Source organism: Anser cygnoides, chromosome 4, assembly GCF_040182565.1.
Source record: "Anser cygnoides isolate HZ-2024a breed goose chromosome 4, Taihu_goose_T2T_genome, whole genome shotgun sequence".
In the NCBI taxonomy this organism is placed as follows: domain Eukaryota; kingdom Metazoa; phylum Chordata; class Aves; order Anseriformes; family Anatidae; genus Anser; species Anser cygnoides.
The window spans coordinates 30,187,035-30,214,836 of record NC_089876.1 but is presented as its reverse complement, the minus strand read 5'-3'; the positions used below and the strand labels follow the sequence as shown (position 1 = coordinate 30,214,836).

The 27,802-nt window shown below is 38.9% G+C and overlaps 1 protein-coding gene across 6 annotated transcripts in view; it reads left to right on the top strand.

Annotated features, from left to right (window-relative positions):
* Positions 1-27,802, top strand: part of LOC106041898 (uncharacterized) — a 105,742-nt gene that overhangs the window by 67,049 nt on the left and 10,891 nt on the right. For all 6 annotated transcript variants that reach the window (XM_066995940.1, XM_066995941.1, XM_066995937.1 and 3 more), the window contains 9 exons: positions 665-3,408; positions 9,951-10,139; positions 15,685-15,824; positions 16,266-16,379; positions 18,129-18,205; positions 19,479-19,634; positions 23,100-23,343; positions 24,709-24,883; positions 26,505-26,626. Coding sequence is in view for 2 of the 6 variants with exons in the window: in XM_066995938.1 (XP_066852039.1) it covers positions 24,847-24,883; positions 26,505-26,626 (159 nt within the window). In the remaining 4 variants the exon portion in view is untranslated. The remainder of the gene's footprint in view (positions 1-664; positions 3,409-9,950; positions 10,140-15,684; positions 15,825-16,265; positions 16,380-18,128; positions 18,206-19,478; positions 19,635-23,099; positions 23,344-24,708; positions 24,884-26,504; positions 26,627-27,802) is intronic.

Sequence of the window (27,802 nt, the reverse complement as noted above, 5' to 3'; positions counted from 1 at the left end):
AAATTTTAAGGGACTCTATCCATTTCTGAAACAGCTAGAGAGGGAAGAACTGGGGAGCCTTGACAGAGCGGGAAGAGTTTATGGAGAAGAAAAGGAGAGAGGCTGCAGAGGAGGCTGGAGAGCTCCAGGGGAATTCCAGCTGGCCTGTGTTCTCCCCTTCCCAGCTTTTCTGTCTCCCTCTTGAAAAGTCCTTTCTTCTCAGGCAGCCATGAGAAGTGTAGTATTTTCTTCCCAATACACAGGATGGGAAGTTGGGCAAGGACAGCTTGAAAAGAAAGTGGTGTAGGAAGTCTTTTGCTTTGTTGTTTATTTGTTTGTTTGTTTATTTGTTTTGACATTTTAAGTAGTCATATGTTGGTAACTGATGTTTTAGAAGCTTAGGGCCAGCCATGGGTTGTATGAGTGTAGGTGTGAGCAGAAGGCAGGGAAGAGTGCTAGTACAAAAAAGAAGTCAGAGCCTATCCTGAAAAATGTGATAACTGCTAGTCTATAGAAGCTGTCTGTTCTGGCTTGGGGTGAGTGGATAAGCATTTAAGTCTAAGCAAACTAAATATTGTTTCCTTAGGAAAGTTTGTTTAACTAATACACTTAATTTGCCAATAGTTATCTTTACATCAGAGTTGTAGTCCTTTGTCTGATTGTTTCAAGATGTATTTTTTTCCAGCAAGGACTCTTAAATCTCAGGAGAATTCCTCTACACATCTGTTCTGGCTTCACTAGAGAAAGTGATGGGTAACTGCTGTGATACTGTAATTAGAGATGGCTGCTTGGTTAACTGTGGTTCCTCTGGGTCCACCTGGTACCATCTTTTTTCATGTGAGCTGTTAAATGCATCCAGTAAGGTAAGTCAATGCATCCATTCAACATTCTGAAATTGGATTCAGGCTTGTTTTCCTGCGACTTTTATAATTAATCAGAGTCTCAATTTGAAAAGCTTAGAATAGCATAGGAGTACTGAACTTCTCAAAATGCTCACATTCAGGGTGTAAGCATATACTTTAAGACAAAGCATATTAAAGAAATATTTTATACACTAGATACCCTCATATGTTAAGAAAGTGCCATTTAAAAAACAAATGGATTCTGTCAGAAAGGTCTGCATTGTCTTACCCCCAAACTCTGCGGATTTATAAATAGATTTCACCTGTGTGTAAATAAGAATAATGTCTATTCAGTGAAATTCAATCCAGAATGTTTCAGCAGAATTAAAGTAGCCTAAGGAAATCAGGTCAAGAATGACATGCAGCATTATGCTACTATCACCACAATTGGTTTGTTTTCGTTAAAAGCAGTTTCACCTATCCAGTCCCAAAGCTCTTTCATAAGACTGTGGTCATAATGCTGTTCTTGTGCGGTGGTTTAGTTTTATTTTATTTTACGTAGCTTTGAAATTTGGTCTGTCTAAAACCACACTATTTTCATTGCTTCTTTAGTGTGGATATAAATAAAGTGTTACAGTAGTGCTTAGAACAGTTTAGTTTATTTCTGAAAATGTAAAGCTCCCATTTGTAAGAGCTAATGTTTGTGCTCCTTTAAAGATATAGACTGTTAAGAACCTACTGATACTTTAGTTTATGTTGTAGAATCTGATTTCTTTAATGTAAAATCTTGGAAAATCATCACAGATGACATTCATGGATAGTACAGGTGCAATTAATTACGTGTATCCAATGAACATGATGTCAGTTGCCTCACAAAGGAAAAAATCCAAAATGCTCAGCGCTGACCTAATACTCCTGTTAAAACCACCAGCCTGCTGACCAGGTATTTGAGTTGTTGTTGTTCCTGTTGTAAAATTCTGTGATATTGGCTGTTACTCCTTCCTTCCATCCTTTTTCAAGAAGGTTCTGACCATTGCTTTTTGTGAAGTGCACAGTCTCGCTGATGTGTAAAGCACCGGTCTGGGATTATTTAGCAGACTGGGTTGTTCTTGGAATTTACAGGAAAATTAATTTCCTGAGTCCTGAGTAAGTGTAGATGAAAGCTAGATAGCAGCTCATCTCTGGATATTTTGGCTGGCAGATTTGGCTCCCAGACCCCTCAGTTCTCCCCAGGTCCTTTGTTTGGAGTCAGTCATATATCTCAGCCTGATCTAAATGTCCGTTCTCTTTTACCTACCTGGTTGATCTCAGTGGAAAGGAAATAATGAGCTCTTTTTCTACTGTTTTGTTGGGTTTGTTCACAAAGGACTTGTTAGATTTCCAGTGAACATGTAGGCATTTCAGTGGAGGCAGCTGGCTTTCCAGAAAGCTCTTTGCTCCATACTTCCTGCTGGATGTCGTTCTACTTTTTACATGGGACTGAGCATGCCTGAATAGCTGGCTGAGAAGTCTTCTCTCTACAGCTGGCTAGACCAGCACAGGGAAACGTTCATTCTTCCTTTGCGTTTTGGATGTTTTGAATGTGAGCTTTACCAAAAGCTGCGTTTTGAAGCTACTCTTCCTTTCTGCCTTCCAGATGTCCTTTCTCTGCACTCTTCTCTTTTTCAGGTTATTTTGAATGCTTTTGGACAGTCAGCCAGGATGGCCCTTCATAATAAAAATGCAGGGAATGGATGACAAGATCATCTAATTCTTTATGTTTCTGTTCCTTTCATTCCTTAAATTTTAAGTGCCTGCAGTGGCAAGAATTAAGTAAGAAGAGTAAGTTAATGTAGATGTTTCTTTTATGAAAACTTGGTGATGATGGGCTTTTGCTGTAGATTTCAGAACTGGACCTGAATCAAGCTCTGAACTTCGGCAAAGTTTGGTGATCATTAAGTTGGACTTGGGATCATGGGAGAATGCACGCAAGAATGCATGCAAGAAAAATTGGAGCTGTGTCTGGTGCGATTCAAGCAGTATGACTAAATAAGTGCGTTATTTACTTTGTGTATTCACATGTGCTTGTCACTTCTTTGCTTTGCTGGAGGAACAGGCACAGCTCCTTGACTTAAATGGAAATATGCTGTTTATGCCAGATCACCTTTGCTAATGCCAGTGGCCAATTTCTAGCATAAAGAAAGAAAAAATAATCTTCAACAATATCTCATTGTTGCTGCAGGTAGACGTCAGACTAAGGGGCAAAATCTATCACTGAGATGCCAAGTAAGGGAAGGTAGAATAACAGACTGTGTTACTGTGCTCTGAGGAGTCCGAGAGACTAACTTGGCTTCTTGTTCAGCCACAGCTGCTCTAAACTGGCAGTGAAGAGGAGGCTGCCTGGTCCTGCAGAGCTGAAAGCAAGTCCTCTGTGGACTCTGCAGAGCCACAATGGTGTCCTTGAGAAGTGTGTCGCTGAAAGAATGGCAGTAAAGGAGTTCTTCGCTTAGGGGGGATCATTTCTGTTGAGGAAGCTCCCCTTACTCCGCAGTTTGAGAGAGGAGGAAATTCTTAACAACTGGCCAAATCCTTTGCACAGGAAAGCAAGGTTTGTAGATGAAAGCACTGAGTTTTTACGCAGAATCTCTCAATAAGACTTGAAATACACAAGAGAAGCTGTGACATATGGGCCATGTTCCACATTTTCAGAGCATATTTCAGAATTAATTGAGCTGACAAAATTTTATGAAGAGCAGCTCCAGACTCTTTTCTTTTTGGCAACAGTCGGTTCTGGCTGCTGTCTAGCAGATGAACATGTTTTTCTGGTTTTATTTTGAGTTTGGCTCACGTGCTTACTGTGCAGATGATTAGAGGAGAGAATTACCTATACTCATTAACCAGGCTTACAATACTTGCAACAGTCAACAGCTTTTTAGCTTGTTGCCTGGACATCCTAAGAAGGCAGGGGGGCGGGGGTTGGGGTGGAGAATAGCAGCAAGACTAGATAGGGAGAGGGGGAGTGAAGCCTGGAATAGGATCCAGGCTGTGTTGTTGTTTGCAGCCAGTATAGATGGCTGTCCAGGATCCAGAGGGCTGAGGTCTAGTCTGTGGAGAATTCCAGCGTGGTTTAGTCTAGACTAAACATTTTTGGATGCATCGAGTCTGTCACTCTTGCTCAGGCTCCTCTGCCAGGGACTAATTGGAGCTGATGATCACCTACCCATGGGAATTGTGAATTCCATTTGGAAGGTGCTTTTTCTTTTTTCTTTCTTTCTTTTCTCTTTTTTTTCCTTTTTTTTTTTTTTTTAAGCATTTTACAGGTCTTGGCAGTAGGGTATTTTTGGCCTTCAAATTACAAAAATACTTTCAGCATAGATTCAGGTATAAATTCTAATATTCTCCAGAATCCATCATTTAAAAACGATACCAATTACAAACAAACAAAAATCTGACCCTCCTTCCAGTCTGGCTAACCAAATTTATGTTATACCCATTTCTTTTCAGACTTAAAAAGCTCTTTCCTTCCATCCTTGTAACATGGAATGTATTCTTTTATTCTTGTTTTGATAGGCATTTGTGATATGTTTCTCCCACAAAATTAGGATGTCATGGTAAAGCAGTACGGGTGGGATTTCCAAAGCACTCAACCTCAGCCTAGTCTTCCTCTCATTCAAGTCAGTGGGATCAGCGTTTGGCTCACACAGGGTGCTTTTGAAACCTTACTGTTACTCAGACAGTTTGTGTTTGTTCATTCATTTCTTATAATACACTTTGCATGAATTGACCTTGAATGCCTTTACTTCATACAGACTTCTCAGCATATATCACTGGACAGTGAACAAAACGAAGACAATATATAGTGTAATACAGTGAATTTTAGGAATTATTGCAGATTTGCTCCTAACTTGTATGAGGAGATCCAAAGCAACTTCTCTTCTCAACACATCTTCGACCTTATTAGGAAAGGTATAGGGAGAAATTCAAGGGGCAGATATTTTAAAAGCTGCCAAACAAGCACATTATTTTTTTGGGGTGGGAGAAATCATCAGATATGAAAAGGCAATCACTGTGAAAATAAAGTTGTTGTTTTTTAATGAGTTATTCTGTGTATACTTAAATAATGCTAATTTATAAACAAGGAGATTTTGTAAAAGCCACAATATTTTTGATAATACAGTTTTAATCAATGTACATTTCCCAAGTTTTATTTTTAAATGAAAAACAGATGCAAAAGTAGCAACTAGGGAGCTGATCAAACCTGAAAAAGAGCAACTTTGCAGAAAAGGTCTACTTATCCTATCAAGGTCTTCAGGCAACTCCTTCAAGAAATGGTATTTATAAGTGTAAGCCTTCCTCAGATTGGTATGAGAAAATTTGCTGTGTGGTTAGATGCTTGTATAACAGTAGTATTAAAGGTAACAAGAAATCACTCACTTTTAGTAAAAGATTAGATGGGTAAGTGTGATGTGGTGTTTGGGATCTTATGAAATCTGATGTTGCTCTTCTAAATTTCAGTAATTTTCCTTGAGATGATTCATCTTCCTGAAGTTGGTAAAAGTTTAAGTGCTTGGAGTTGTTTTTTCTTTAAAAAAAAAATGTTCATCACTGTTGCATATGTTATTATAAGAATCAGAAAGTCATCATCTTCTCTGTGTGGTGAAGTTCAGTTAAGTGCTGTTCCTGAACGACATAGCTCAACTGTCTGGATGGTGGGAAGAAATGCAGACTCCAAGGAAAATTCTCTATTACTCATGGTTCCATATTTTCTATGTTAAAGCCTATTTTGTCATTAATGGGTTAGTTCTGGATCCCATTTTGTTACGGCAAATTTATGACAGCTTTAAACATGACTCGTGCTCTTCTAACAGGAGTAAACGCTCCCTGAGGGGCACTGCAGCAAGTCTCCTTGCAGGCAGAGGTAATCTCCCTTCAAGCACCCTGACTTAGCAGAAGAACTTGTTATGGGACAGCACTAGCAGGGACTTTGTATATAAAAAGAGCTTTGCCAATAAGAACACTTTTTGTTCAAATTCCTGCTCCTCAGCTATAGGACCTACAGGCCAGTCCCCTAATGCTGCCAATCAGTTTCAGAGAAGGAGGTTTCCTGCTTCTGACCAAATGTCAATAATCTCTAGGATTCATTTTGAACAAGCTTTCAGGAGCAGTTGTAGCAAGACTTAAAATCACAAGGAGATAAAACTTGTATGTCCTAGACTGTTCTTGTTACACTCAGAGCCTCTAGAAGTCCTGAGATCTCCCGTGGTCATTGTGGATCTCCTGTAGTGATTTCTACAGGAGTCTTTAGAGCGGTCTGGCTCTCTCACAGAAATCTCCTGGAGGTAATGTTCCTGCTAACTCGCCTCAGTTGTACCCTCTCATTTCTTGGAAGGACTTCTGAGAAAGTGGCAGCTGACCGACTCTAACAGGATCAGCCCTCCTTCAGTTCTGTAACCACCAGCTAGTTGGTGGTTTGGGGAATTATTTGAGGCCAGGTAGATGAGGACTTGTGAGCAGCACAGTGTTCTTTGTTAGAGCGACTAGAGTTCTGAGTAGTCTTGCTCAATGCTGACTATCTGACTCTGTTGAAAAGGATGCGGGACATAGAGGGAGTGAAAGATTTTTCTTTTTCAGCTGGATGAACTAATTGCTTTCAGTGAGTCCCTGGTTTTGAGGGTTGGTTGCTCTGTCTCCCACAATGCCTTTTAAATGCAGAGTTTCACAAACTTAAACTTGCTCACCTTGTTTGTTCAGTTACTTTGCTAAGCCTCCAGCAGTGAACTTGAAATTAGAATGCTAATTGTGTTTACAGTGCTTAGCTAATTGTCTTCTTTCCCTGGGTCTTTCATGTAATAATGTGAGCCCTTGGTGTTCCTTCTGTACCCGAGGTGAGTGATTACGTTAGTTCCTCCAAATAAGCAGTGAGATACAAGGAGGATCTCTTGAAAACAGACATTAGCTCCAGTTCCTAGTGTCATCTGTCAGTCCAGACAGCAGTTCCTCTTGTGTCAACATGGGGCTCAGACCTGTGGGCTTTTGACTCACTTTTCATGGCCAGATTTCAAATGTCTGCATTTAACATGGAAGTCTGAGATTTCCCTGCAAGATGTTATATCTACCTCATTATATCTACATCGTTATATCTACCTTCCTCTGCCTTTAGAAAGTTGTGCTGTCCGTTCTGTGTCTGACCTGCAGCATGTGCATTCTCTTCTAAGTGCTTGTGCTGATTGCATGACCTCTAATTACATTAGCCCAGGAACTGAGGTGCTAGGAACAGTACCAAATATTACAGGAGCTGCCAAGAGTAATTTCTTCCAAGCACTGATGCATAATCTCAGTTTATGCTGAAGTCAAGATGTATTTTAGCAGAAATTCTTTCACTCTCAGCTACAGTGTTGTTTGAGTTATGTTCTTTTAACAGGTAAAGTGGAAAATGCTGGAGAAATCACAGAATCACAGAATTGTAGGGGTTGGAAGGGACCTCAAGAGATCACTGGGTCCAACCCCCCTGCCAACGCAGGTTCCCTAGAACAGGTTGCCCAGGTAGGCATCCACACAGGCCTTAAATATCTCCAGAGAAGGAGACTCCACAACCTCCCTGGGCAGCCTGTTCCAGTGCTCCGTCACCCTCACTGTGAAGAAGTTCTTTCGCATGTTGGTGCAGAACTTCCTGTGCTCCATTTTTTGGCCATTGCCCCTAGTCCTGTCCCCAGAAAACACTGAAAAGAGGTTGGCCAAATCCCACTGTCTCCCACACTTAAGATACTTGTAAACATTAATAAGATCCCTTCTCAGTCACATTAATAAGATCCCTTCTCCGTCTTCTCTTCTCAAGGCTGAACAGGCCCAGGTCTCTCAGCCTTTCCTCATAGGGGAGGTGCTCCATCTTTGTTGCCCTCCACTGGACTCTTTCCAGGAGATCCCTGTCTTTTTTGTACCTGGGAGCCCAGAACTGGACACAGTACTCCAGGTGAGGCCTGACCAGGGCAGAGTAGAGGGGGAGGGTCACCTCCCTTGACCTGCTGGCCACGCTCCTTTTAATGCACGCCAGGATCCCATTGGCCATCTTGGCCACCAGGGCACACTGCTGGCTCACGGTCAACCTGTCATCCACCAGGACCACCAGGTCCTTCTTCTCAGAGCTCCTCTCCAGCAGGTCGTCCCCCAGCCTGTACTGATACGTTGGGTTGTTCCTTCCCAGGTGCAGGACTCTACACTTGCTCTTGTTAAACATCATTTTGTTTCTTCCTGCCCATCTCTCCAGCCCGTCCAGGTCTCGCTGAGTGCAGCACAACCTTCTGGCATGTTGGCCACTCCTCCCAGCTTTGTATCATTGGCGTACTTGCTGAGGGTGGGCGCTATTCCCTCATCAAGGTCATTGATGAAGATGTTGAACAAGACCGGACCCAGCACTGACCCCTGGGGAACACCACTAGTCACAGGTCTCCAGCTGGACTCTGCGCCGCTGATCACTACCCTCTGAGCTCGGCCAGTCAGCCAGTTCTCAACTCACCTTACTGTCCACTCTTCTATCCCACACTTTCTCAGCTTTGCTAGCAGGATGTCGTGGGAGACAGTGTCAAAAGCCTTGCTAAAGTCAAGGTAGATGACATCCACTGCTCTCCCCCCGTTTACCCAGCTGGTGATGCCTTCATAGAAGACTACGAGGTCACATTAAAATAGATAACAATAAGATGAAAAATATTGGACTCTTGCATTTTTGTAGAAAGGAGTATATAAAAGACCTAGAACAATAACCCAGCAATAATTCTTTCCCAAATAGCAAAAACAATGATGTAAATAATCAAGTAATGTATACTAACATCACTCTACTAAAGTCAGTGAATTTGTCTTGATGTAGACTAGCTGAGTGTCTTAACAGATGTATCAATTACTTCGATACTTACTGTTTTACTATGTTTTACGAAGAGAGTCTGTCAAAAATGCAGTGCTGTTGAACTCTTTACTCATCTTAACTTGTATATAATTCCAGTTATCATCAATCCTAGTTCATCAAATTAAATGTGTGACATTATTTTAAAAATTGGTGAACTCTATTGATGACAAAACACAGTTCTTATACTAAGGCAAGTTGTACTTCAGAGATGTACATAATATAAACTCAAGGTAAAAAAAAATGCAATAAAATGTAGAAAAGGCCTTGTCACATGGTTTGAATTTCCCTGTCCTGTAGCCAGCAGCCGTGAATTTGATTTGTATAGCAGCAAGTCACTGGAGACCATAGCATTTGTTTTAAAATGCACTTAACTGTTAAAAAGCAGCATGTACGGATAGCATATGATCAATTACCAGTTTAAATAGAATTACCCTACAAAAATTGCCAAGAAAACTGCTTTATGCATTGATATGTTCTGTTTTGTTGTTTCTTCTTTTTTTCTTTACTTTTCTTGAACTTAACTCAGTGCCTATCCCTAAATCTTCCAAAGTGGAAAAAAGAAGATGTTTTACATCATTGTAATAAAAACTGAAAGACATAGCAACAGAATTAGCCCATTTATTACAAAAAGGCTTTAAGGAATCAATAAATACAATTATTTTAACTAATTCCATAAAGGAAAAAGGCCAGCATGCTGGAAATGATTCATAGGCTCATAGTTCTGACTTATTTCATTACATTCTGCATTGGAGGAACATACAACTGATTTTAATGGAGAAAACATAAGTAGATATTTTTGTTGGAGATGATTTTGTAATTGGTTACCACAGACAAAAACAAATTTCCCAAACAAAACATTAATTTCAATATATTTTCCTTGCTTGTAATAGACAGATGCTTTAAATTTAGATCAGACAGTTCATGTGCAATACTTGTGAAGTGGCAGGGCAGGGAGTGGGAGGATAGAAGGAACGAAGTCAAAAGGGAAATTGCCAGGTGAAACAATGAGATGGAGAAACTGTAAAGGGTTGTTTTTTTTCTCTGACAAAACAACTGCCAAGTAGTTTCTTGACTTAAATATTTTGAAAGGCCAGAGTGAGACACTTTGGGTATATCCATACCTCAGTCCAAACTAGGGTTTAAGAGCAGAGCTGTGCTCAGCAAACTGAAAATATACTACTACGCTTCAGAGACATTGCTGTTTAAAAATTTTGTAAGTTCTAATATATGGACTATGTTTTTCTTTGTTCCAGGAAAAAATATAAGAAATGTAAATAGATGGAATCAGAGTGCAAAAATCTTCCGCCTCAGGATTTCAGGAAATGGTTCTCACTGGTGGGAAGGGAAGAGTGCGTGGAAAGGGAAGGTGATAATCCTCTGTGGTGTGCAAGAGCACAATACCTGTACTAGCAGATAACTCCAGAAATGGAAAAGGGAAAGCAGTAAGTCATGCATACATGGTTTCCACAGTTCTGCCCAGTTTCCTGGTTCAAGCAGGAATGCTGGTGCTCTTGGCAGAGCATCTTGGGGCTGCGATCGAGTTGGGTGCTGTGGTTTGCATTTACAGGCTTAGGTCAGTTCTAGCTTGGCATTTTCTGTGCTCTGCCTTGGAGTTTCTTTTCTTTTACATTTCCGTGCACTGTAATTGTTGTATTTGCACAAGCACTGAATTCATCTTTTGTTTTATTTGGGCAATTCCTCCTCTTACCCATGTTCCTTTCTACCTTGCTATCCCAGGAATTGGTTGCTCTCCTTGGAGCAATGGTGTGAGAACATCAGCCATTCTCCCTCTTGAGTCAGAGGCCTTGGGTGTCCAGAAGCCAATGTTCCCTTATTTTTGTTTTCATACTATCATTTAACACACTCCAGATGCGTGCATCATTTCCACAGGCTGACATTCCTTACTGCATGGTTTAATTTAGATAATGTGAAGGAAAACAAAGCCAGTAGGCACCACTGAAAGCACTGCCTTATCTGTGCAAAATGATAATGCTCTTTCTGAACTGTCTAAATGTGAAGGTGTTTCTGCCCAGCTTCAAAGCCACCCAGATACTATGCATTTGGAAGTCTATTTTCCAGTTCAGAAAGGGTATTGAATTTCACTTAAGAGGGTGACTAGAGTGACACAGATTGAGAAGGGAATAATCTAATGGCAGAAGATGGCAAAAGAGGATAAAAGTGGAGAAGAGAGGGCAACGAACAAGCCTAGGAAAGAAACATACGGAGTGTGAAGAGAAGAGTGTAGGAACTGACAGAAGAAAAATGAGAATCAGGTGCTGCAAGAAAGAAATGGAAAGGGAGAAGCACAAATGGTGGAGAAATTACACGTTTACAATAGTAAAAATTCTAGAAAGGGTGTTTATGTGTGATAACTTCTATTATGGTACTTCCATCTTTCTTACCATCTCAGGCTTCTTCTGAGTTAAACCCTTCTGCCTTTCTGTGCCCCCCCCCCCCCCTTCTTTTTTATTTATTTTGAAAGGCAATATGGTGAAGAATCTTCCAAACCTAACAAGCTTAGTCCCTTATCTTAGAATACATCAGAGAGAGGAATCTCTTGGGAAAAAAAATACTTAACATGTTGGTTGCTTAGAGGTGTTTCTTATTTTGTCTATGTCTTCATTGTTAGAACCCTTTTGGAGTTTTGCCCAGGCTTTTAGTAGGAGCACATTTAGACCTATTAAAAGAAAGCAGTAGTATGAAAAAAGAGTAACAGGCAGGAATTGGCCTCTTGGGAAAAGGAATTCCAATTAAGTGCTAAATTTCAGAATATTGTACAGCCGTCCTTAAAATTCGAAAGTTCTAATTTTAAACTGCTGAAACTGGTGAAGATCTTGGCTCTACCTAAGCTGATCAGCTCCCCAAGGGCTCTTTTTCATCCTTCCTGCCTGTTACTTTATGAAATTATTTGATTCTGAGGGGAGACCTTAGTAAAACACCTCTTTGATACATTTATAGTTGGACAGCACAATATTTTTCCAGAAACAAACTGACAACAATTAACAAACAGCAACAGCAGGAGCCTACTTAATTTATGCAGAGCAATAACTCATTTCAGGAGCAGTCAAAATGTAAGGCTGATGATTGAGTTGTTACAGTGGAAAAATGGAGGTGTCACTTCTGCTTTGGCTGTCAGACAAGGAGTGAAATTCTTTGGTACTAATAACGATCAGGACAGAGTCATTTATGTATTAATAGAAAAATATTTTTTTCCTGTCTCATACAGCCACGCATAGCTGTGTTTTGATGCTCAGACCACCCAGGCTCTGAGGTGATTACTGTGGCTGTCTAAATTCACTTCCAGAACATGGCCAAGAGGAGTAAGAGTGACAGAATGAGTTAAAAAGAGAAGTGCAACGAAACCTGTAGAGACTACTACTGTTCTGTATTGCTGGGGTACAGCCAGGAGGGCAGGATTTATAAATACTGAGGAAGAGTGGGTGAAAGAGAATTTAAACATATAATTACCTAGCTGGTCTGGAAAGGATAAATCCTAGATGGGATGTGAATGATACATGTAAAGCAATCCATGCTTACTTCTTTTTTTTTTTTCATCCTTTCCTAGGTGATGAAAACAAAGAGTTACCTGATATAGTAAAAGGACAGTGGGCTTTGAAAAAATGCCCACTAAACATCTTAGGCATGTTGAGGAGCTGACTTAAGTGTCATAGAATAAAAGGAAATGCTGAGGTTAGATTTGCTGACAGGCTACATAGTTTGATGGCTACTAACAATGTCTTTAACATGGTGATACTGAGGACTGTTACATCTCAGATTTATCCTAAGTTTAATTCTAAGGTATGTGTGCCGAAGAGTGGTTGCCTTCTTTTGTCTGGAGTATATAGTGCACAATATTAGTAGCAGCCAGCATTATCAGGGGACTAGGAAAACAAGTTATCTGATTCCGCTTGGCTAATTCCGAGTTAGAGATAATAAAGGACTAGTAGTTAAAAATTTGTTTAATATAGGTGGTTTTGTGTTATTAGTGGGTTGGGAGTTGTGGATGGGATATACGAAGTTTGCTTACAGCTGCTGTAGAGGAGTCATGGAGGGATGTTATCTTGGGACAGAAAGCACTTTGCAGGTTACATAGTAAAATATTTCTGTAAAGTGTAGGACAGTCAGGGCATGTTTATCTTTGTTCCTTTTCCATCCTCAGGCTTCAGCCAGCTCCTGCAAAGGGACACTGCTATTGGCATCATCCCAGGCCCTGCGCAGGAGTTATCTTGTGTCCTTCCACAGCAAGAAATAATCTGTTTTTTGGTTTCTGCCTTCCTTGTGGGAAGAGCAAATGTGGCCAGATTATCTCTGCTTCCCTTTGTTCTGAGCTGATGGAGGCATTAGAGCTTTTCTTTTTTCTAGGAGAAGAAATCGTCGCTGACGATAGAAATGAGAGAAAATCAAATGTGTCTTGTGTTAAGGAAAGAGGTAGGAGCACCAAAGCTGCCTCAGCAACTCTACACAATGTTGATCTATAGTGTACTGTTGTATTGATCGTGCTATCTTTGTCTTCTGACTGGCTTGGGCTGTCTTCCTTTAGTTTATGGCAATACAAAAATATATGCACTATGATATAAAAAGTGATTTACTGGTGCACAAGAGCATGTGTAGTAATAGCGATCTCAGGGTGGAGGAGGCCAGTAGATCTGGGAAAGAAAAAAAAAATCCAGAACTTACTGAAGTTAAGTGGATTGAAGCCAGATTCAGCTATCAGAGTTAAGTCAAAATACGGAGAGCCTTGGTAGGAAAAGAGAGGAGGGGAATTGCTCACAATATTGTTTCTCTTTGACTTTTTACCAGTGGAATTCAACCTAGTTTTGCAGAGCTAATGCAAGGATGTCTGAAGTAATCACCCAAATGGGAAGGAAGACAAAGATGTAGTGTACAGCAGGAGCAGTCAGGAATCCATTCATTGACAGTGTGAAACCAAAATTGACAGAAATGACTGTCTTTTATCTGAGTTCTCCAGTATATTAACATACAGCTCTGAGTGTTCATGATTGCAGGTGAACCTCGACGAGTTGCTTTTGTTTAGTTAGGAGAGTGAATCGTTAAAAGCATAAACACTGAAATCTTTATAGAAATAGCAATCCCAATGCCAACCTCCTTTTGCTGTGTTGTGGAGGTGCTTAGTTAATTGAAACTATGACAGTGCTGTGAATCTTTTTTTAAGCAATGCCCAGTTTGAATGATAGGATGTTTTCATTAAATATTCCACTCACTCTGGGTAAGGTTGCAACTAAACATAATATATGACTAAGAAGAAGTGAGCCCTTTCCAGTCTGATGAGAATGAAAGTAGTCTGCTACTGACATATATAGTACACTAATTCAATAGTCCAGTGCTGCCATAAGCAGATCCTGAGAAAAGTGTTGCAAATTTCAGAGTTTTCAGGTATCAAGGTGCAGTAGTGCCTGTGTTTGTTTTGTCTTCTCTAATTTCTTTTGGTCTGGAGTTGCTGAGACAATGTCTATGTTTTAGTGGAATCTGAATGAAGTCAGATGTTGAAGACTTAAGAAAACCCTGCCCATGAATTACAAGTAATGCTGTAGGGGCTATTCAGAAAACTTACATTAAGTTTTAATATTTCCAGTAGAAATAATTTTGGAAGTAACACTTGAATCCATCATAATTTTTGTGTTTCTTGGGCTTTTTATTTTCATCTCCTCATTTTGATTCTTCTTCTCTAATTAAATGTCTCTGCCTTTTCATATTTCACTCCCTGATGTTTCTGTTCCCTTTGATATTCTCTGCTCTTAAACACCCTTCAAAGGGAAGCATGAAAATTCAGTTGTTAGTACTGTAATGATTTTTGTAGTGTGGTTTCAGATCTTAAACTTGAAGCTCTGCCTTGCTTTACTCCTGTTGATAAGTTCTTTCTGATTTTCTGCATTGATCACAAGGTAACTGATTATTTAGCATAACTGTGGAATTGGGTCTTAAATTTTTTTCATTAATCTTGTCGTAGCTGAACTGGATAAAGTCCTGAGCAACTGACTCTAGATGATTCTGCTCTAAGCATGGGGCTGGACTAGAGGCTGGAAGGGACCTCAGGAGATCTCGACTCTGCTGTGATTTTGTGATGATCTAATATTCCACCCAACTCTTCAGCCTACTAAGATAATTTTCTTTTCTGAAAGCTGACATTAAAAAATAGATTTCTCTGCCATTGACCTCCACAAAAGTCAGCATTGAATGCACGCTTTTTCATCCAAATACATCCCTCCTTAGCCAAACTTTTCAAGATTTATTGTCAGTTAAATGTTTGGTCAAATTCTTCACTGATTGCTTTTGGTCAGTGTGCATTCTTAATATATCCAAAATAAACTCCACAGTCTTATCATTTCAGCACACCTCCCCATTGTCTTAATAGGAAAACCCAGCTAAAAGATGACACTTTGACAGTATATAAAAGATATTTTCATTAGGACAATATATACCCTCCTTCAAATGTTTACTTTTTCGTTATATTATATTAATGCAAGTTTTTGGGCTTGTTGTTTTAACAAATGCTTTTTTTTTCTTCTTTTCTTTCTTCTTAAAATTAATAAGATGTCTGTATGGTGTGTTTGTTTAAAATATTTTAAGATGTGAGACCTATACAGATCCAACTTGAGTCTCATTAAAAGAACTTAGCCAAAAATGGAAAGCCTACAGAGGCCTATTACTGTGAATTATAGAAATTAGAAGCATGAATTCTGTCTAACAGCTCAAACTGCTTCAGTTAATCTGGATTTTTCCCAAAACCTGCAAAAATTTAAGGGCCAACTTCTGTCCAGATAAAACACTGTCTTGGCTAAACAATTAACATTGTTAATAAGTACTCTGGTTTCAGGTTCTTTACAGTCCACAGCACCTCTGTCAACAGCAGAAGTATCAGGTTGGTCCAACACTGCCTACGCTTCTGTAGAAGCAGTGATTGTAAGCTCAGACATAAAATTGCTCTGAAGGTGCCAGTGTCTTTCACTATTACAACTGCCATTACAGAAGCATCCAAAGGACCCAACAGTGATTAAGAACCCAATGTTGTCAAACCTGTGCACACTCAGGACAAGAATTCTCTACCTGGCTTCTGCATGCCTGCTTACCAAGACAGAGAACAGCAAAGGAAAGCTAGTGCAGCAAAGGCAAGTGATGTAACTGAGCTTATACATAGAAAAAAAAAAAACACATCTTCATTCCTTGCAGTGCTGTGCTGTCTCTGGTAGATGTATATGCAGAATAACATTAAAAAAAAAAAGCTTAGGTAATAGCAGAAACTATTTTGGCTTTGCTTTAGTTCTGTACATGTGAAATGGTGAATCCTCTGTCTTTTCTCACAGAAACAGGCCTTCTTAGCCTTCCAAGGATAAACCAGAGTTCAATGGGTGCCTTCCTTTAGAAACCACTCTTTTGTGATCTGTTCTTTGGGCGACTCTCTTCTTGGGACAAACAGGCTAAGGAATTCCCCAGGGGAATATAACATTAATTTTAGAAACAGGTTATTTAAGTGTTCAAAGGAAGAGAGAAAAGCTGAATTAAATGCATTAAATTGTTATCGTGTCATGATGAGTTGTTATTCTTCACAGAAAGCTAAGCAAGATACTGAAAAGTTCTTTGAAGAAACAGAGAATTAACATAAACAGATCAAGGTTTTGCATCCCCTCTGAAGAAAAAAATTGTTTCTTCTCCAAGTTTATCAGGTAAGTATTGTGTTTCTTTGCTCTCTGCCTCTCCCAGTCAGCCTGTTCAGCTTTCTCAGGAGTCCATTTTCCCTCTTTAGGTATTTCCTCTTTCATTTATATATTTAAGGAGTTAACTAGCTTGGTCTTATCTACTCCAGGTAGTTCTTAGGTTTTTATATCATAATTAATTAAATAAATTGATTTAGAATTGTGTTATGGCAGTTCTTCAGTATGATACATCCTTGTCTTCAGATAGTTGTCCTCCTGCTGACAGTGGAAGGTTATTTCACAGTTCCAAGCTACTCTGACTTGTTTTAAACAGAAATCATATTTTACGTTATACATCCGAATAATACAGGATAACAGTATTGGTTGAGTATCTTATTTCAGGTCTTTAACAGATAAATTTAAGAGCACAAAAAATCGCTATGTTGTTATTATCTTCTGACCACATTAAAAAAAAAAAAGCACCACTCCTCTTACTTGCTTCCTCTTTTTTCCAGCTTTTCTTCAAGAAGGACTTCAGCAAAGGATGCTCAAAGATCTAAATAATACTCTATTATCTGCTTTCCCCCAAAGTATCTAGGCAAAATGGAGTTGAAATAGTCTTCATTCTCATACATCTTAATTTTCTGTTAAGTCCTAGTTTAACACATCTAGTTGTTTACATTAATTACGTTAATTGTTACACTCACTCTATTTCTAGATCTATTTTCTACAGCAAGATCAAGCTGCTTTTGTCTCTAATAATAAGTATGGCTCAGGAGAAACTGTCCTGTGAGAATAAAACAACAATTGGTAAACATAGAAACTCATAGCTAGTTAGATAGTGGTGATCAGAGAACATTTCTGTTGTTTAATTTGGTTCATTCAAGAGGACAAAGGAAATAGCATTTGCACTTGGATGGTAGCAAATTCTACTTTATGTCACTGGATCCTAAGCAGTGGCATGTGGTTTTCTGGCACATTCAGTTAGGTTTTCTAAAGATCTTGTAGCAATGTTTTCAGGGACTTAACAATTACAGTTGGGGACAGAGTTTTGAAGGCACTGTGTGCAAAGCAGGTTCCACTGGGACAATTCAGCTTGGCTTTTTTGACTTAACTTGGAGGTATCGCCCTCACTGTAGCTAACTTCCTCTGAACCTCCAGCTTTAAGATGTAATTATAAAATATGTGAAGCATTTCATCTTCCTGGAGCAAATCAGCCTCCATGGACACATACGCTCAGAAACCTTTGGTCTCATTACTATTTCTGAAAAAGAACTTTTCTACCTCTAATAATTTCATAGAGGTGAGCAGTGGGAATGTAAAATCCTATCTTAGTCTCCGTGAACTATTCAGGATGATTTAAAGCATAGCAGTGAGGGTCCAAAGGAATATATTTTTTAATTTTGAATGTAGTCTCCCTAGTGTTCCTGGCACAAGGTTTTAGGTAAATGTTCACAAAGAAAAGTGTCGCATTGTGTAAACTATCTATACATTGCTCTTTTTAATTATAAGAGCATCAAGTGGCATTTCCGTGCCCATAAAATTCCTTAGCCCGATATTGCCAGGTGTGGCAATAAATCATGTAGCAGTGAATCAAACGAGGCCCTTCTTTCATAACACTAAAAGCTACAATTCTCAAATAATCTTTGTCATTGCTTCCCCCTCAAAATTAGAAGGTATTGTTATGAGGTGATATGCAAATTTTACTCTCCAGTTCTTTCTCAAATTTTCAGACACTGATAAGCATTTTAAACAGTTGATGTATTACTTGTTTTACAGCACTCATTTGGAGTTAGAACAGCCTGGAGTGGTGCCCTGGAACTGATTCCTGATGTACCGGAACCGTGTCCCTGGCTGTATGTATTAGTCTTCTGGCACCTCCTTCCTTGCAAAATTAGCTATGTTTTTATGATGTTTTACATACTGCATACGTTGATGACATCCATCTGTTGATTTATGGTGATTCTGAGAGCAATAAAAAAATGAATATAAAAGCTGGAAAGGTAACTAATCCTTTTGAAACCCACTTGCAGATTCAAGTGACTTTCCATGTAGGGTTGTTGGATAGAGCAGTTTTTCATTCAAAACTTAACATGGAAGTTCCATTTCTTATTTTCTAAATAAGGAAGTTACCTTCTTGATTCTTCAGTCTGATTCTTCTTGATTCTTCAGATCACATGCATCAGGCTGAACTGTTGTCTTTTGACCAACATGAAAACAAACCCAAACTTTTAAAATATATAAATAATTAGTTTCTTGCAGTGGGAAACTATAGCAAGCATTAGGCCCTCAATCTCTGCCCTTTTGTCAAAGCAGATTGCAGAATGCTTGCTAATACGTGATATTTAAATGTTTCTTTCTTTGCCTTCAGATACATTGGTGTCAGCGGGCAGTGGGGGAAAGTAAAAGAGGAAATTGTTCGTACAGAGGTCAGAGAGATCTTTTGAGTATTAGTTTGACGTCACTGTGTCTCCTGATTTAGAACAAAGACAATGTTTAGTATCCATAGATATTCATATGCACAAGATCAACAACTGAGTGCTTAACTCCATTGCAAAGTAGACTCAACGAATCTGTCAAGGAGGGTGGAGTACTGTGACATATGTTATTGAATGGAACTAGAATAATTCTTGTTCCAGTGTGGACTGTAATTCTTTGTACTGTGGAAAGTTTAAACCACAGTGGGATGCAATGATATAGATTATATCTTCGTCATATTCTGTGACAGGACTTTTTTTTCTTATTCTCTGTGACTAACATTTCCATAAATTTGTCTGTCTCTGGTAACATAGCAATAGACTTTAACTGGTGTTGAAATACTTGGTTGCACTTTTTTATAGGATATAACTGTTGTGATTGAAAGAGCTGATCATGGAACAAGGAAAAGATTGCTACTGCTTATGTGAGAGTAGACACTTGATTTCAGTGCAGAATTGTGTCACTGCAACATCAGAAGTAAAGAAGGAAATAAAAAACTGTAAGAGCATGAAACCACTGCAGATTTTCTGAACTGTGAGAAATGGTTTCAATGGATATCCTGTAGGTGGTTTAGATGCTACCTTTGGGAAAGGTGTACAGCTGCAGATAATTTCTTTAGCTTTTTCTAATCCTATCTTTTCTCTGTTATAGGGCAACTGAGGCGGTTGCATGTGTTTTCTGTGGACTGAGTGCCTGACTTTCTCATTGTCTTTTGCTCATACTGGATTTTTCCTCTTCCTAAAATAACTTGGTCCTGGGAATGAACCATTCAGCAGCCTGGAACTTGAAACTCAAACTGAAAAAAAGGTGGGCACCATCGCTTCATACTAGTGGAATAACTGTCCTGAATTTAATGGGGTTAAAATGGTATAAAATTGTTAATGAGAGTAGAATGCAGTTTTAAACATACCAAGTTGAGTGTATTTTAAGTGGTTGTCTTAAAACATTTAAGCAAATGCCTTTTTATTATGCAATTGCATGACAAAACTTTGACATGTTGAGGCTAGGTAGAAAAATATGTTGTATTTTCTATAAATACTGTTTTATACATAAGCTATATATTTGTGAAACCATACCAAGTTAATAGAGGGATTCCTCAATTTTATTACATGCTGGAAATATTGTTCTAAAAATGCTTGAAGTGATTGAAACAATTGATGTACAGACATATGGGAAAGAATAAAGGTGCAGATAAATGTCATAATGTCTTTAGATTGCTGTGCTTAAAAGTAGCATGCTGCCAAGTAGGTTAAATAGCACCATCTTTGAATGAAAAAGCTGCTGAGCAGCTTGAAGCTGCTGATTATAGTGCTTTTGAGAAAGCAATGCCTGTTCATTATAGAGGACGTGCTTTATGAACTATGAATCTTTTTTTATCTCATGCAAAACTATTTTAGATTAAGTCTCTTTCCAATTTGTATTGTTCAAATAATTATACTTAGCTGGGGTCAGAGTTTGGATAATGCATTCCCAGCCCCTAGGTTTATTAACTGGCTCCACAAGCAGACCACAATGTCAAACAGCCCAAAGAGGTTTCCTATTTACTCTGCATTTTGGGTATTTTCAACTGTGTTGCTCTTTCGTGCTGTGGTCTAATCAATTTAGCCATTTGATAAGTGCTTCTCCATTATGTGACTCACCTCATTTACTGAAGCTTTTCTTTCCAAACAGAAACATACACTTAAAAAATGCATTTAAGACTACATTCTTCAGAATGAACCACTTCTCAGTTCCAAGTAGTAAACCACAGTTAAAACAGGAATAGAAAGATGGTGTACTCAGTGAGGGTCCAATCTGGGGGAACATCTGGGTTTGTTAGTGTGAGCGGTTAAAGTATGCTGAAGTGTTTTATTTAGAGCAGACTTTTCTTTGTGTTTGGCATTTTGGTCACTCTGTGTGCTTGCTTCATCTGAGTAACTTTAATGGGAGGTCCAGGCAGAACAGGGTAGCACAGTAACAGAGCTGAAGTCTGTTGTGGGATTAGAATGAACCTCTGCAAATGCAGTTCTCTCCATATCACAACCAGCATCCTGAAGCAACCTAATGCGTTTGCCTTATTGTTACATCAAGCCTGCTTCATGAAGTGCCCAGATAGTTTCAGTTTTGTCTGAGTCCACGTTTCATTTGAAGACCATTTGCTCAAATAACATATCTTCTTCTGTCCCCTGAAATATGTGAAAATTTTAAAAGAATTTCCCCAGGTCATTTGAGCTGAGAAGAAGGGCTGTTTTCCTCTCCAAAGTTGTATAGTGATGGATCTTAACATCATTGTTCTTCTCATCATTTCTGATAGTTTGGAGCTCTGATTTCAAAAGCAGCCAGAATGTGACAGTGGCTCCTTCACTACTAGTCTGTGGACATTAAGACTCTCATGCAATTAGTATGGCCTTTTGAGGCTCACTTTCCTTTAGATGGTGTGATGAGACGTTGGTCAGTACTTCTTTTACTGTTGATACACTCAGTTCTTCCGGACGCTTGCACTGTCAATCTGTTATCAGTAGTTTCCGAGAATGAGCTGCTGTGACATTTCAGGAAAAGTCACTTGAACTCAGTGTAATTTGCTTTTATTCAGTGACCTGTGTACATGAACTTCCAATGACTGTTCTCTTCCAAGAAATAAAAATTAGAAAATAACATGCTTGGTTTGCCTACTGATAAGACACCCTTCTGGAGGAACAGGAATTGGAAAACCAGATGGATGTGGATTGAGATCTATATTCCTATGCCAACTCCCTGGCACTGGATCACTTAGTTAAACTGTGCATCTCTAATTCCATTTTCTTTCTTTTCTGTGTATTTTACCTCTAAGTTTTGCAGGTCCAGGAGTGTCTCTTTTCACTTGTTTACATACAGTATCTTGCACAATAGAGGCATAGTTTTGGCTCGCACCTCCAACCATGATGCTAATTCAGGTGAATAACCATCTGTTGCTTTCCTCAGACATGGTTAAATCTGTGTTCATATATCTTTGCTATGTTAAAGTAGGTTTCTGATGAACATAAGTTAATTACTGATCAGAACTGGATGCTATGTCATAAGTTGTTCAGAACATCTGTGTTGTCCTGAGGCTAAGCTTTGCACTTTGAATGTTCTTATAGCCTGAGAAGTATCCAGCAGACTGAAAGAAACATGAAGACTATCTCTAAGTTTTGCTATGTCTAAGTGATTCTCATCTCTTTTGGCCTTCTGGTATATGCCATTAACAATTCAGGAGGCCAGCGACTAACATATGGCTATAATTTGTGTTGAAACCAAGGGGTGCAATTATTTGTTACGCAGCAATACGTACCTTCCCATTTGCAGCAGTACTTCTAAACACACACAGAGGCGAGGCTACCACATGTATCATGGCAGGTATTAGGAAAGATTTGTGTACTTTGGTTTAACAGTTTGATTTTATTCTGGAAGTGTTGAATATTAATTAGACTCATTTGCATCATCTGTATAGTGTATAGGGCCCTCCTATTACAAAATATTACTATGAAATACACAGGCTATGTAGTATCCACCTTATTTTGTTGAAATCTACTGCTTGCCGTGCAGTAAGCCACTGTGGAAGTAGATGTCACCTGGCAATTGTAATGATAATGTTGTTATGCTACATATGATTGAGGACAGAAGTAATTTGTTACCCTGCCTTTCTGCAGTACCACAATGAAAGCGTAGAGTCTCTTATCTCCAACAAGGGTTTTGTCCAGAAAGTAGTAGCTGACTCAGCTCTCTGCACTCAACAGCATGTGCTGTTCCCCCATGCTGACAACTTTGAACCTGGAAGCAAAACATAAACGTCTGTTTCACTGGCTACTCCTCGCATTGAGCTGAAATCTGAAGCCTCTTACTGAGCTGTAGAACAGTTTCATGGAGCTGCAGACCGTTACTCATGTAACACTGGTGAATGTGTGCAGCTTTTTCTTCACCCCTGCACAGACCTTAGACAGGGAGGAAAGTAATCTATCACACATGGGCTGGAGGGAGCATTTCTTCAAGTCAACAACCCTGTCTTTAAACTGAACCCTGCTTGGTCTTTTAGGTAGAACTACTTTGCTCTACCTCTTATATGGCAAAGCTACAATTTACCCAACGCATTTAGAGAAATTATTGCTTATTTCCCATACTTAAACTACTTTTTCTACTTTTTCTTTGTGTTTAGATTCGATTTTAGATGTATTTTAAAGTGAGTCTACTGGTGTGTTGCATGTTTGCAACAGTTAAATTAGTCGCTCTGTTTTGTAGTGTTTGCTTGAACTTAAAAATGTTTCTCCCTCTCCCTAGGGCAGAAAGACTAGCAGTGGTTCCATTCCAATTGAGTCACCGACTTCCCTTCAAAGACTGCTTTCAAATTGGTTCAAGTTACAGTAACAATTTTCATGGTAGAAACACAGGTTTGGTGAGAACTGGACTGAATCTTCCAAGTGTCTGTTTGCTCTTCTGTGACTGTATAAGGATGTTTTTTCCACCTGTGATGACTGCTCTTGATTCTTTGTTGGCCTTCTCTGAGTTTTGGTTCTGAGGTGAGGTGAGCATTTGCATTGACTTGGCAAAAACTAACCCTTAAGGGTCGTCTTCTTAAAAGATGGAGATTGGCATTGTGGAATTATACCAGTTCAAGGAATAGAGCAAAAAATCTAGAGTTAAATCACTGACTGTGTTCATTTGATACAATTCGGTTTTGAATGTTCCCATTAGAGAAGTAAAAGAATAAAACAGCAGGAGATCGTGTCTCTGAGGAAAGCCAAGTTTAATAGTGCATTCTCTGCTTCATTGCTTATTCCCAAGTTATTAAGTTTTGCAATCTTCTTGTGTGCGAGAGTTGAGAAAAGAAAATGATTTTTTATAAATTTGGCTAATATCATGTATTGATGGAGGTTTCAGAGCAACTAAAATCGACTAAGTTGAAAGTTTGCGATGATATTGCATCTCTACAACTTTCCCTTTGCTTGTGCAGATTGCTTGCATTTCACTTCTATGCCTAAACACATGACTTGCATCAACTTCCAATTCTTTGTACCCCAGTGCTGCCTAACAGCAGCACACAGGTTCAGTGCTTTCCAGAAAGCAGAAGATTGTGAGTTAAAAACGGGGGGTAGGAGTGTGGGGGAAGGGCTCTGTATGCCTCCATGTTGTTAACAAGGTTGTGAATACAGACTGGTTTCTGAAGGAAGCATTCGAATGAGCAGGATGCATATAAACTTCTGATGGGAAGATGAATATTCTTGTTGTTGAGGTACCCTAATGTTGGGTATCTCAGTTGATTTGGAGGCCCTGGCATGGGCCTTTTTTATGATACAGGTTAAGTCATCCCTCTCTGTATTTCCATTTTCTTTGTGCTAGTAAAGTAAGGGTAATATTTACTTGTAATAAACATCCCCATCATCTGTGTGTGTTTGTCAATTATTTGTCTCTGATGTGCAGTTTTTTGTCATGATTAGGCCATGCTTTCTGTTGAAGACATTCGTTAGTACTGTCATACCAGCAAAATTAAGTATTGTGTGATGTGTCCTCATCCAGAATGTTTATAGTAAAACCTAATTAAGATTTGTTGGAACATTTGTGTTCTCTCTTGCGTTCTATATGCTGGAGCTTTTGTGAGCTTGGGAGTCACATAGAGAATCTTACGCATTTGCCAAAAGATGATAAAAGATAGGCATTGTTTGAGAAATTTTCATTTAGATCTGGTACATTATAGCCTTCCCCTTGCCCCTATAGAGATGCTGTCATCAGTTTCTGTAGTCAAACTGCTGTATTGTACTGAATACAGCCCTTGTATCTGAAAATATGCATCCTCTTCCTAAAAAAACAGAATTCACAGGTTATATTGCTAAGTGACATTTTCTGTAGATGTTTGTACTGTTGAACAATTTGTTTCCTTTCTCCATAAAAGGTTGTAAAATGGGTGAAAAGCATTTCATGTCCAGACATGCAAAAGGGCTTTCAAGTAGCCTCTCCCCCAGGGACAGGAATGTCTTCTGTGGTGGTGAATTGCTAAGTGTTGGCTCTTGCTGTGTAATGCTGGAACAGGATGCAGCAGGAAAGTCACATGCACACAAAGTCACCAGGTAAGTTTTTTAATATCTCATTAATCAGTGCAGACACTGTTTTTCCAGTCCATAATGAAGAATCTTGGTTGCACCTGAAGGCTTTGGGAGCTTATCCTGGGTACACTACAGCTGCTGACCAAGGTAGAGGAGAAAGGAAGGAGGGAGAACAGAAGGAGAGAGAGAGAGAAGGAAGTTTTGATTTGGGACTGCAGCAATAAAAAAGAAGCAGTGCATCTGACTTGCCTTTTTTTTGCCATTTTTACAGAATAAGTAACCTGAGGGACAAGATTTGTAACACATTTGGAAGTTTTTCAGGCAGAATTGTAATCAGACATGCCTTTGTCCTCTCTTGGTTTCTTCCAGTTTCAGAAAACTATCACCATCTTGACCAAATTAATTCCAGCCATCACTGTTGCTGTTTTTGGAACCACCCTCACAGAGAGACATGAGACAAAATATCTCTCTTGTTACATCCTATCTTTTGTTCTGATAATTGACTGGATAATTGAGTGCCTTTAAAGGCACAACTTGCAGAAGCAGCTGAATCACTTTCACACTGGGCATTAGGTACTTTAAATAATCTCTAGTTTGGTGACAAGTGAAGAAACTTTAGCTCCTGTGGAGAATAAAGTTAGACTCTGATTTGTAGAAAAAGTTTTTTCAAGGATTGGCACCATATCTTTCTGTATTAATTTCAATAGGAAATTGTGAGGTACTTAACACTGGCAAACGAAGCTGGTTGCTTATGTCTGGCTGGTTGCTATGCCATTTGGTTGACATAAGTCAACGGTTGTCCCCATAAGTTTGTGTGCACCCCTTTATATGCTTGATGTAGGCCAGAAAACCTTAGTCTTGTGTCACATCTTCCTGAATGATGCCTGTTGTGAGTCAGCATAAGGGTCTTGCTGTCACAGCAGTGTAAACCAGGACCATTCATCTTCAAAAAGCAGGCCCTACCAAGACTCCCTAATCCGACTGCTACAATTAATGCCCACTTTTCTAAAGCAGTGTTTTCAACTCAGGATTTTCATAAGTCATGGTTTTAGTACTAAATGTAAATGTGGTAAATTTCATTTCATAGTTTGGATTGCACCCAACATTGTGATTTTATCTCAAGTATTTGACACATCCTATTTTAAAATGCAGAGCGTGTTGTAGTGCACATATGTGAAGTAATGGCAGGCCAGCTTTGCTCTTAAGTGATGAAAACTAGTTTCCTGGAAAGGTAGCTGTAAATTTTATCAGAACTTTTAGATATAAGAATATTAAAATGTATCACTTACGGACAGGTTTGTATTTGCATTTTCTTTGCAGCTCCTTCTCACTAAATTGTAACCCTAAGTTAGAATTTTAGTCTAAGAGCAAGCTTTAACCAGAATTGAAACTGAAAAAAACATCCAACTCTGTTTTGAAAAAACAATAATATATATATATATATATATATATGATCAATTCGGAGCCCCTGTTTTAGACACAAAATCACTAGGACAAGATTTCAAGTCAGTAAGACTTAATTGGTTATTTTTTTCTGTATTTTTGCTCCTGGGATATTTGTAAGTGTAAACACATGTTAATTGTATTCATCCTGCTTTCCTTCATCTAGAAAGCTGAAGGAAAATCCTTTTGCTTATCGTTACAGGCAGCTCAGTCTTGAAACACCTACATCAGAGCATAGAGAAGTCTATTAGTGCTTTGCTGGATTTAGTCCCTTCCTGCAGTCTTGTTGCTGTACATTTCCTACACCTACCTCAGGGAACACAGGTCAGTTGACAGTTCTGCCTTCTACTCTTCACTGTTGAAGTAATCACAACGGATTTGGTAATGAACGGTTTAATGACAGGATATAAAAAATGGATGAAAATGTTTAAAGGCTCTGTGATTTGAGAAGAGTTCAGAACCAGCAGATTTATGAAGTCATCAATGTATATCAGGTACATGAAGCTACAGGTGGCTTTCTACATTGAGAAGCAAACATATTTAGCCTGCCTTTAAAGGAAGAACAGGTACAAAAGCTATTGGTTTTACACATAGTGATCTTGATTCTGTGCTGTAGTTTTGAGCTTCCAGTCTAGAACACATACACACATACACTCCTATTCTATACGGAACAGCATATGTTTAACTTTATAACTTCACTAGTCCCATTTTTGACAATATTATCTGCAGATCTAGCTTTGTATTTTCAGATCTTGCAAGTGCCAGCTGCTAGGCACAGATATGGAATTCTGTTTCTTTTGTTTGATCTCAAAATCAAAATTGTGTCTTTAAGAAAACATCTTTTAAAATGGTTAACATTTAAATCATTTTTCTCACTTCCTGTCTTTACGCCGAGTGAGTCTGTATTTGGCATTGAGTTCAAATGATGTGCATGTGAACTAGGTTAGGCCTGCCCCTCAAAGCACTTGAGAATCTTAAAAAATAAGAGTACTCAGATGGAAGTGTATATACTTCAGGTTCTTTACACACTTCCATTATTTTGCTGTAGCATAGGGCTTAAAAGATGCTCAAGGAAAACTTCTGACAAGCATTAGATATAATCTTACTTATCTATCTACAGTGAGTACCTCTAGTATTTAATACAAATTTCTATTCAGGCTCTTATTTAACATTTGTCTGAGAAGTCAAGACACAATCTCTGTAGATTTCATTTAGGAAGTGTTTCTTTGTATGTGGTTTGCATCATTGCTCCACTAAAATATACTAAGTGCTTAGGTTAAACTGTACTGTAGAAACATTAAGCATCTCTCCCAAGATTATCAAAAGTGACTTCTGATTTTAGATGCCTATTTTGAAATACAGTATACGGTAAAGAGCTTGGTTGTAAACTTTCTTTCTAGTGTCCCAAACTGTAGTTATGAATATTCATTTTTCTTCATTACTTCCGAAAGGGGGCCTCCTTTCAGGGCACCTGTGTACGTCTCTATAGTGAACACATTA